Source organism: Palaemon carinicauda, chromosome 4 (genome assembly GCF_036898095.1).
Source record: "Palaemon carinicauda isolate YSFRI2023 chromosome 4, ASM3689809v2, whole genome shotgun sequence".
Lineage (NCBI taxonomy): Eukaryota > Metazoa > Arthropoda > Malacostraca > Decapoda > Palaemonidae > Palaemon > Palaemon carinicauda.
In genome coordinates, this window is record NC_090728.1 from 88,141,430 (window position 1) to 88,153,552 (window position 12,123).

Consider the following 12,123-nt stretch of genomic DNA (forward strand, 5'->3'; position numbering starts at 1 on the left):
AGGTTGATGGTGGAGGCTCTGTAGCAATGGAGGCAGCCGAGGTAGACAGTAGAGGCTCTGCAGCAATAGAGGCAGCTGAGGTAGAGGGTAGAGGCTCTGTTGCTGGCAAATCTGGAGTAGCAGAGGCAGCTGATGTAGAGGGTGCAGGTCTCTCTACTTTCTTAATATACAGCTCCAGGTTAGACTAGACAGACAGGATCCTCTTATCATCCAAGATCTCCTTGTAACACTGCAGTAAGTCCATGATGCCTCTGGAAACCATAGTGAACCTATCCATGTTAGTATCCTGCGCCTCGAAAGTTGCCAATGCTTGCTTTATCTCAGTAAAACCTTTTGACAAGCCCTGTCTTGTGAAAGCCCTAGGATCTGGGATGGGGGTTTCTTCTTCTTCCTCTATGATCTGCTTCTTCAGTTGTATCAAGTCCCCAGCAGATAACTCCTCTCCATGAGATTCCAGCAGCTCTGAAACATCATCAACCTCCATATCCAGATCGATTTCCTTACTCAGGGCAACGATGTTCTTGATAAAAATGGTCAGCTGTGTCCTCAAACCCATGGAAATCATTAACAAATTGAGGACATAGTTTCCTCAAAACACCATTCCTGTTTGTCATCTTAACCTCCCCCCATGAATCAGCAATGTTCTTAACAGCATCAAGGATGTTGTAGGACTTCCAAAAGTCCTTCAGAGTCAAATCCTTCTTCATTTCAGTTGCCTGTAATGCCATAGTAATTGTCCTTCGGAGGTAGTAGGCCTTGAATGAAGCAATCACTCCTTGGTCCATAGGCTGTAAAAGGGCTGTGGTATTAGGTGGAAGGTAAACCACCTTGACATTAGGGTGAAAGTCTCCCAGCTGGGCAGAGTGTCCAGGGGCATTGTCCAGCACTAGCAATACCTTAAAGGGGATACCCTTTTGGGTGCAATACTGCTCCACACTTGGCACAAAATGGTTGATAAACCAGTCCTCAAACACTGCAAGTGTCACCCATGCCTTCTTATTTGCCTTCCAAATGACTGGGATTTGACTCTTCCAAATTCCCTTGAATGCCCTTGGATTTTCAGCCTGATACACCAGCAAGGGCTTCAGTTTCAATTCACCAGCAGCATTTCCCCCAAGAAGCAAAGTTACCCTCTCCTTGCGGGCTTTATGACCGGGTGCTGACTTCTCCTCCTTTGCTATGTACGTGTGGTTAGGCATACACTTCCAAAATAAACCTGTCTCATCCACATTGAACACTTGATAAGCAGAATAACCCCCCTCCCTAATTATCTCAGCCAACGCTTTAGGAAATTCACTTACTGCTTTCTCATCCTCACTAGCAGCTTTACCTTGCACTTAGGTTATGGTAATTGGCCCGAGCCTTAAATCGCATAAACCAACCTCTACCAGCCGAAAACTCTTCACTTTCACTTTCTTCCCCCCTTTCTGTTTTCAACGCTTCAAACAACCTTTTAGCCTTTTCCTGAATCACCATTAGGCTCACCAGAATAAACCGTTGATTTTGATCTTCCAACCAAATCACTAATAATCTTTCCATTTCAATAATTAAACCACTACGCTGCTTGGTTATCACTGTTGCTTTCATAGGAGCAGATCCTTTCACATGCTCAACAATGCGCTCTTTGTCCTTAAAAATAGTAGCCACGGTCAAACGACTAATGCCAAGCGATCGTCAATGTTCGTTGGCGTTTCACCGTTTTTAGACCGCTTAATAATATCTAATCTCACTTCCATGGTGATGGCCTTTCTTTTCTTAGACGCATTACCATCAGAAGAATCTGCCTTATGCTTAGGAGCCATAACGAAGGGCAAAAAGTTAAAAAAAAAAAAAAGAGAGAGAGAACAGACAAACACAAGCAAAATGGCGTAGAACTGGAACTGAGTGACACCGTCGTCCTCGCCCGCAACCACCACAAAGTGTATTCATCAGCTGCATGCTAGAAACTAGTTCGCAATTGTTTACATCGCTTACATCGCTAACGCTGTAAGACGGAACGATGCTTAATATTATCTTTTATATTTTTATGGGGGCGCATTTGTAACCATGAAACAGCGTAAGTCGGGACCGTCGTAACCCGAGGATCCCCTGTATATGTATATATATATATATATATATATATATATATATATATATATATATATATATATATATATATTTATATATCTGTATATAAACAGTATATATATATATATATATATATATATATATATATATATATATATATTCAGCCAAGTCCACAGGAAAAATAAAAGAAGGCGTACCGAGCGCTTTCGTGTTATTTCAACACATTTTCGAGGTACCTCGAAAATGTGTTGAAATAACACGAAAGCGCTCGGTACGCCTTCTTTTATTTTTCCTGTGGCCTTGGCTGAATATATTGTCACACGCTATTTAGTGACTTATAAGCATATATAGATATATATATATATATATATATATATACATATATATATATATATATATATATATATATTTATATATCTGTGTATATATATATATATATATATATATACTTATATATCTGTATATATATATATATATATATGTATATATATATATATATATATATATATATATATATATATATATATGTATATATATATATATATATATATATATATATATATATATATATATTTATATATATATACTGTATATTATATATATATATATATATATATATATATATATATATTTATGTATATATACATATATATATATGTATATATATACTGTATATTATATATATTTATTTATATATATATATATATATATATCTGTATATATATGCATATATATGTATGTATATATGTTACAGGCAAACTGTGTAACCAGGCATTTCACGAAATGCTTAAAAATTTTAGGCATTTCGTGAAATGACCAATTAACTTGGGGATTTCGCGAAATGCCTAAATTTTCCAGGCATTACGCGAAATGACTGAAATTTAGTAGTTCTTATTACACACTTTGCCTAATAGAATTCAGGCAAACTGTGTAATTCTGGTATTTGTTTACAAACACCACTTTTATGAGGTTTTAAATATATATGGGTGTTGACACAGATTCTTAAACACAAAGTTAGTTTTTAATATTTATATTATAATTAGTATTGATTTATGTATATCTGGTACACATTTCCATATAATTTTCACATATTTCATTTCCATATAAATTGTAGCCAGAGTTGTTTTAAGCACAGGTGTTCAATTTAAATTTAACTACTTGAGAAATTAATTCAGGTTTGTTTGAAATGGCCCCTTGCTTTGATTTCTTTTAACTATGTGAGCAGGTAATTTAATCATTTTGATTTCTTTTAACCATATGAGCCGGCAATTCAACAAGTAAGTACCCTGATCAATATAAGCAGTTTTAGATTATAGTTTGAGAAAATTAGTAATGTAGATTTAAGTAAAACTAATATCATACTCTAAATATGCAAACATCTCAAGGGAGGTTGTCGACCTGTTCAAGTCCTACTGCATTACCTGCCAAGAAAAGACAAAAAGAACCAAGACAAAGGAAGTTGTGGCTCGGCCCATGCTTACTTAAGATTTTAATTCTTGCTTCCAAGACGATTTAATTGACATGTAGTCAACTCCACAAGCCCAACACAAGTGGATTATTGTGTACCAGTGCCGTTTGACCAAGTTTGTTATCTTGCGCCCACTCACACCCAAGAGAGTAGCTAAGGTTGCTTTTTAGCTTTTGGGTATCTTCTTATTGATTGATGATCCATGCATCCTACAATCAGATAATGGATTTGAGTTCACTGCCTAGTTGGTTCGAGAGATGAAGGATCTCTGCCCGTATCTTGTGCATGGCAAGCCCCTAGAGAGCCACAGAGCCAAGGTTCAGTTGATCAGGCCAACTCAAACATCAAAGATATGCTGGCTGCTTGGCTCTCTGACAACACCCGAGATTAGTCCTTTGGCCTTCGTTTTGTTCAGAACCAGAACTCATCATATCATTAAGGGATCAAGAGTACCCCGTATGCTACTTTGCTTGGAGAGAATCCAAAAGATGGACTCTCTTCCACTAGCTTACTTCAGGAGGTCATTGACTGCTTGGAGACAGAAGATGATCTTGCAGCACTAGGAGCCCAGCCTCTTACTGATCCAACTGACGAGCCACTCGAGGCCTCTGAGCCAGTCATCATCACCACCCAGCCATCCTAGTCCCTTGATGAGCCAGTCAGCATCTTCACCTAGCCACCCCAGGTCCACTTAGTTCAGCACCGCATATTGCATGAAGACAACAAGAAATTTCCAAGAACTGCAAGAGGACCAGAAAGGGTAAAGTGTGCCAGGCCGAACGTATGGTTAAATGTAGTAGGATCGACTTAAAAACCGGGGAAATAGGGGACAATGTCGCTGTCCCAGCTCCACATGTTGACTGGGGAAGGGAGGATCCAAGAAATCTTCAAGGAATCAACATGGAAGGAAATGAAAATAACTTATAAACTATTGGGGTAAAGTCAGTGATACTAAGGTCTAAATTCACAAGGTTTGAATTCAACTTGTGCCCCCAACGATTGTTGATGAAATCAACCAAGAACAGCAAGTATCTCTTCGTGAGGCACTGAAGAAAGGCCCTTCTGTCTAATTGTACATTTAATGAAAGAAGAAAAACTATATGGTTTTAAAAGATATGTTGTTACAGAATTGTTGCTACTAAAATACCCTAGAAATATACAATATACTGGCAAATATATACTATTTAACTTAAAATCCTGCCCTTGTAAATAAAAAAGAAAAGCATTGCTACTAAAATGCCCTAAGCATATACTACATACAAGCAAATTTACACTATTGACCTAAAATTCATATGAACTAGTCATTTCACGAAATCCCTGGGCTATAAAATCAGTCATTTCGCGTAATGCCTGGAAATTTTAGTCATTTCGCGAAATCCCTAAGTGAATCAGTCATTTCACGAAATGCCTAAAATATTTAGGCATTTCGCGAAATGCCTGGTTACACAGTTTGCCTGTAACATAAATATGACTGGAATAATATTTATCTCTCTCTCTCTCTCTCTCTCTCTCTCTCTCTCTCTCTCTCTCTCTCTCTCTCTCTCTCTCTCAGATAAAGTAATCAACACCTTTTCAATGACGCAATCGTAAATGTACAAATGAGAGGCAGACAGTTACTCTCTCTCTCTCTCTCTCTCTCTCTCTCTCTCTCTCTCTCTCTCTCTCTCTCTCTCTCTCTCTCTCTCTCTCTCTCGTAAAGATATAGTGTTGAAACCTTTTTAATTGCCTGTACCAATAGTTCAAATTTAGACCTAAGCTCTGGTCTGTTTTTAATCTAGCGTTATTCTATTGTCTAAACTCTGACTTATTTGAAATTATGAAGAAATAGAGCTGTGGGATCCCATTCTCTTTTATAGGTATACGATCTCTTTGTATATGTACTCTCATTGTTGCCAGTCAATGTCACTATAGTCAATTATTTTTAGTGAGGCAGATCTGCACCGACTCGCAGGGGTGCCCTTTTAGCTCGGAAAAGTTTCCTGATCGCTGATTGGTTGGAAAAGATAATTCTAACCAATCAGATAGCAGGAAACTTTTCCGAGCTAAAAGGGCACCGCTGCGAGTCGGTGCAAATGCGCCTCATTAAACAAATTGAGTATAGTAGGCCGAAAGTACTAACTCCAATCAAGTCTTTTCATTTTTCATTTCATAGCTGAAATACACGTGGTTATATTTATCCGTTATTCTGTACAAGCTTCTGGGGACCATCGGCTTCCCTCTACGGGGAATTCGACTCTGCTGAAGAGGGGCCAGTTATATTTTCGGATTTTGAAGCTGAATTAGATTTTGAAGCAGATTCAAAAAAGGGTGAAAATACCTCTATGGTCATAATAGCGGATATGGTAAATCTATGATACGATAATTTCAAGCCAAATACATGAACCACATATTTTTCCTACTCGCTATTTTGTGTTCTTGCATTTCTGACCATGATTATTGGGGCAAACCACCCGTTCATGAGTTTTTGGACAATTATGGGAGACTCCAGTGAGAAACCGGGGTTTTTTTCGGGTGGGGAAAGGTCATAAACGAGTGATTTGCAGCAATAATAATGGTCAGAAATGCAAAACAATAACAAAATAACCAATTGGAAAACTATATGGTTTATGTAAGTGGCTGAAAATAGGCCAAAATGTGATTAATTAACAAAAGATTTGCTAATTAAAAGGTACAGAATCTAAAAAACCCACCTAACCTAACCTAGTAGTTCCCAGGTCACAACCTTCCCCGGACCCCCTTCTCAGGTCACAACCCCTAGCTGGGGGCCAAGCCCCCGAACCCCCCTTCTCAGGTCACACACTAAAAGTTAATCACAAATAAATCCTTACATTATGATAAAGTAAATCAAATATAATTTCTTACCTTATGATTGACACCAACGTTAACCCAGCCAGTGGGGGGGGGGGTGGAGGGGGGGGGGGGGGGGGGGGAAAGGCCAGCCTCAACTTGGCGCCGGTCCCAAGATATTGAGACGGCAGTGCCCAAGCCCGGGTAAATGGGGAGGGTTTGCGGCAGGAAAGGCATCCGGCCATGAAAACGAGAAGAGGGAGACCAAAGCGAAGGTGGATGGGCTGTATCAAGGATGACCTTCGATCAAAGGGATTAACCGGTGATGAAGTGTGGGACAGAGGTAGATGGAGAACGCTGGTCAGAAACATCGACTTCACATGAAAGTGGGAAAAGATGCAAACAAAGAAGAAGAAGAAAAATGATTGACTCCAACGTCATTTTTTTTTTTTTTTTTTTTTGTCTTAGCAATCTTTACAAAATCTTTGCAGCTGAAAATGTGCTGGTTTTCCCTAAAAATTAAGTCAGAATCGGACCTTTGAGGCCTTATTTCGCGGTTATTTCTTAATTTCACATGAGTAACAATAGCATACACTGAACGGAGAGCATTTCCATCATAATAATCAATAGCCGACATAAATGAAATTACACTGAATATCGAAATAGATTGATGTGCTTCCATTAAGTTCCCTCTTGGAGACGTCTTTACGTGATGGTGATTAAGTTGAAACTGAAGTCGAAGGTGGAAAAAAAAGGGCTGCTGTAGTAGAACATCCGGGAACTTATGAAGAAGTAATTATTATTATTATTATTATTATTATTATTATTATTATTATTATTATTATTATATTATTATTATTATTATCATTATTATTATTACTTGCTTATTTCAAAAGCATTATTTTTCATCATTGTTTCGTTCTTTGGAATGAGTGTACCTCATGAGCTGTACTCACACACATACATACATACACACACACACACACACACACACACACATATATATATATATATATATATATATATATATATATATATATACATAATATATATATATATATATATATATATATATATGTGTGTGTGTGTGTGTATGTGTGTGTGTGTGTGCTCCAAATATACCGGCTTAGTCGATGTGGAGGGGGACAGTCACTCAGCTCTCTGGACTCCTAAGAAAATTTAATCATTTATTCATTTATTTAATTATTTTCTTGTGAGTATTTCAGCTTGAAGATACTTTTCTTTTACTTAATTTAATTCAATTTACTGTTTTTACTTGTATCTGTAAATATAACTTAAATTTTAAACTGTTTTTGTAAGTTATATTTTTACTAAAGTTTGAATTCTAATATTTTATGTCTTTTTTTAGCCCTAAATATGAGAGATGTTGTCCAGACTCTTCGTTTTCCTTTTTATTTTACCTTTGAAGCTCGCCAGGAGCAATGACCTACCTCAATATATATATATATATATATATATATATATATATATATATATATATATATATATATATATTGTGTGTGTGTATTAGTGTATATACAAGTGTATGTGTTTGTATATATATATATATATATATATATATATATATATATACATATACATATATATATGTGTGTGTGTGTTTGTGTCCATATATGTGCATATATATATATATATATATATATATATATATATATATATATATATATATATATATACACAAATACATACATTTGTAAATAAACAAATACACTATATATATATATATATATATATATATATATATATATATATATATATATATATATATATATATATACATATATATGTATATATATATACATATATGTATATATATATATATATATATATATATATATATATATATATGTACAGTATATATATACATACATATAATGATATGTATATATATATATATATATATATATATATATATATATATATATATATATATATATATATATATATATTAACTTACGAAAGGAATCGAATAATACACAAAGCGCCTCTAAAGTACTGAGAGAGAGAGAGAGAGAGAGAGAGAGAGAGAGAGAGAGAGAGAGAGAGAGAGAGAGAGAGAGAGAGAGAGAGAGCTTGAAGACATTCCGGAAGCCTTCTTGTTCTCCCTTCTTGACGACCCACAATACGTTGAGAGAGAGAGAGAGAGAGAGAGAGAGAGAGAGAGAGAGAGAGAGAGAGAGAGAGAGAGAGAGAGAGAATTGTCCAGGAATTCCGTCGATGTAGTTAGCGAGTCAAAATGTCTTCAGGGAAGTTCTCAAGTCTCTCTAGAGGCTTCACAGAATTAATGTGTGAGAGGCTCGGAGCTTGGAGGGGATCCCGAAGGTCTCCGGAAGCTATATTTTGTTTTTTTCAAAATAAAGTTGATCAAAGGAGAATCATCGGGCAATCTAGCATAGATTTTTATGAAAATGTTCGGAGTGTACCAAAAAGCGATCAACGCAATGAGGAACCCATTCAACGGAATCTTAGGAGGATTATTCAAGGCATCACACACAGCTGGTGTTCAGGAGCAGCAGTTGGAGTGTGAGACCTATTTAAAGGATCTCGAAGGACAATTGAGGAAAGTTCAAGAGTCTTTCGCGTTCAGGATGGTGTCTTGGCTACTGCCCAAGAGGAGTGACAACTCTGAGGCTGGGATCGGAGATGTTCCCGTCCTCCAACGACTCCTGTCCTCCATCCCTGTGGTCGGAGGATTCTGGAGTTCGGGGCAGGATCTTCAGGAATGTCAACTGAAGGTCCAGACTATGGAACGGAAACTGGATATGCTTAGGACTGATCTGAAACCTACTGGAATTCTGGAGAGATTTCTCCCAGACTTCGTCTCTGGAACTGAGGGTGGAACTATTGTCCCCCAAATGAAGGGTGGCAATTGGCTAACTGTTGTTCTGGTTGGTGTTATTGTGGCTGGAAATGTATTGTTGTGGAAATTCTTGTCCACAGATAAGGAAGAAAAGGAACTGGAGGAGTTAGGTGAAATTATTCAACTGATGGAAGATGAAATTGAATTTTTAGACAAAGAAGTGGAGAATGACAGGGAGGAAGACGAAGAAAAAAAAGAGCTGAGGGCAGAGATTCAACGTCTCTGCAACAGAGTCGAAGCTCTTGAAAAGGAAAGGGAAATCAAGACTGAAAAATTCTCAACAGAGTTGCAAGATCTTCAACAAACTAACGATCAGCTAAAAGACGAATTATCAAATAAAGATGCTTCAATCGGAGAATATCTAAATCAATTAACTAAGATGGAACAAATAAATCTTGAAATAAGCGAGAAACTAATAAATGTTGAAGGTGAAAAAGCAGACTCTATTCATCGTTTAGAATCTGTATTTGAGGGAGAAATTGAGGAATTAGAAAAAACAATTCAGAATCAATTGGACATTATTAAAGATATGGAAACAAAAAAAGAAATCGAGACTGAAAAATTCTCAACAGAGTTGCAAGATCTTCAACAAACTAACGATCACCTAAAAGACGAATTATCAAATAAAAATGCTTCAATCGGAGACTATCTAAATCAATTAACTAAGATGGAACAAATAAATCTTGAAATAAGCGAGAAACTAGTGAATGTTGAAGGTGAAAAAGCAGAGTCTATTCATCGGTTGGAATCTATATTTGAGGGAGAAATTGAGGAATTAGAAAAAACAATTCAGAATCAATTGGACATTATTAAAGAGATGGAAACAGAAAAAGAAAGACTAGAGATGAAGCTGACTGAGGCTAAAGAAAAGGATTTGGTCAGGAACAAAAATTACAACAGCCTCTTAGAGGAGTTAGTAAATCTTAAGGAAGAATATTACGAGAAATCAAGTGAGATGGAAGAAAAAAATCTTGAATTAAGTAAGCAACTAGAAAAAGGTGAGCGTGAAAAGGTTGCCTCTATTCATCGGTTAGAATCTGTATTTGAGGAAGATATTGAGGAACTGAAAGAGACAATTGAGAAGCAATTAGAAATTATTAGAGAGATGAAAACAGAAAAAGAAAGACTAGAGATGAAGCTGACTGAGGCTAAAGTCAATGATTTGGTCAGGAATGAAAGGTATAACGGCCTCTTAGAGGAGTTAGTAAGTCTTAAGGAAGAATATTACGATAAGTCAATTGAGATGGAGGAAAAAAATCTTGACTTGAGAGAGCAACTAGAAAGAATTAAGAGTGAAAAAGTGGCCGCTATTCATCGGACGGAATCTGTATTTAAGAAAAAGATCCAGGAACTGAAAGAAACGATTGGGAAGCAATCTGGGATTATTGGTCAGATGAAAACAGAGAAGAAGAGGCTGGACCTGGATGCCAACGGACATAAGGAGGAGAAGGAGGTCGTTGGAGGGGCATCTGGTGTTGGTGAATTGCTGGGCCGGCTACAAGCCTCAAAAGGGAATCTCCCTCAAAACAACAACAACAATCTGGAAGAGCAGAAGCTCCAGAAGGAAACTTCCAGGGAAGAGGAGACCAAAAAGGTCCCCTTAGCTCATATGGGAAGAGGCACAACTGGATTCTTTAAAAAGAAAATCGGTGGACCTAAGTGTCATATCACCTTCCAAGGTGCGAAGGTTAGAGTTAACACCAAGAGGGACTATGAGCAAAAGGGGCACGTGACTGCCGACTTGGATATCCCAAGGAAGTTCCACAGAGCCATTTATGGAGTGGAAGGAAGGAAGCTGAAGGAAATCACCCGCGAGAGTGGTGTCGAATCCATTTGTATGCCACGAAGGGATGACTCCAGCAATCTAATAACAATCATTGGCACCATTAAGCAGGTTCAATTAGCAGCCGATCATATCGATAAGCTTCTGAAGAGACACCGTTAAGTGAATACTTGGATCCGCAAATGAATGGAAAAGAAAACTAAAAAAAAAAAAAAAAAAAAAAAAATACAAAAAAAAAAAAAATAAAAAAAAAAATAAAAAAAAAAAAAAAAGAACAAGAAGGAGAAGAACTTCAATTTCAGTTTATTTTGAGAGGAAAATTAAATTTAGCCGAGTTTTGCAAGGACCAGAACTTAAGGATCTTTAACCTGACTGACCACCCACCTTGAAGAACACTTGGAAGGACTAGCCAGCTTGAGGGATGCAATGCTCAACTATCCAACTTGAAGGATGCTTGGACCACCCTGGAGGACAACGGGCTATGCAGAGGGAAGAAACCTATCAAATTCTAGTATGCTATGTACCTTGGTGAACGAGTACAAGGCGTCCGTCAAGTGTACAAATGGTCGGATATCTAGATCTATTCCTCTGGATACCAACCTTCGGGTAGTTCTGGGGGAATAATCTAGAAGACTGGCTCTGCAGAGGGAACGAGCTAGGCTTCTTCTAGTACGCACTTTTGTCCTTAGAGGTTGACCCAAGATACTTCAGCTGGGGAAGGAAGCTGCGCCTCTTCCTAAGGAGGACAGTCTGGATAGGTGTTCATCAAATGGCTGGTGATGAAGGTTGAAGAGCTGGGATGAGTAGAGTAAGTTTTGGTCCTGACACTTGGTGAGTATATGCCTTCACAATTTTATGAAAGGAATAGTATCTTCTTCTTTTTCTTCTTTTTTTTATTAGGCTTAACGTTTTTTTTTTAGGTTTAAGGTTTTTTTTTTAGGTTTAAGGATTATTTTTTTACGCTTAAGGTTTTTTTTTTAGGCTTAAGGTTTTTTTTTAAGGCTTAAGGTTTGTTTTTTTAGGTTTAAGGTTTTTTTTAGGCTTAAGTTTTTTTTTCAGGTTTAAGGTTTTTTTTTAGGCTTAAGGAATGGCTATGCAGGTGAAAAACCTCTGATACTGATGAATGAGCGCGTCCTA

At 37.0% G+C, this 12,123-nt stretch overlaps 1 protein-coding gene across 1 annotated transcript; it reads left to right on the plus strand.

Annotated features, from left to right (window-relative positions):
- The first annotated feature begins 8,784 nt into the window (after window positions 1–8,784).
- LOC137639561 (putative protein tag-278) lies at window positions 8,785–11,148 on the plus strand. Its single transcript, XM_068371824.1, has one exon. It carries the CDS (start codon window positions 8,785–8,787, stop codon window positions 11,146–11,148), a length of 2,364 nt encoding a protein of 787 aa, XP_068227925.1.
- Window positions 11,149–12,123: the final 975 nt, after the last annotated feature.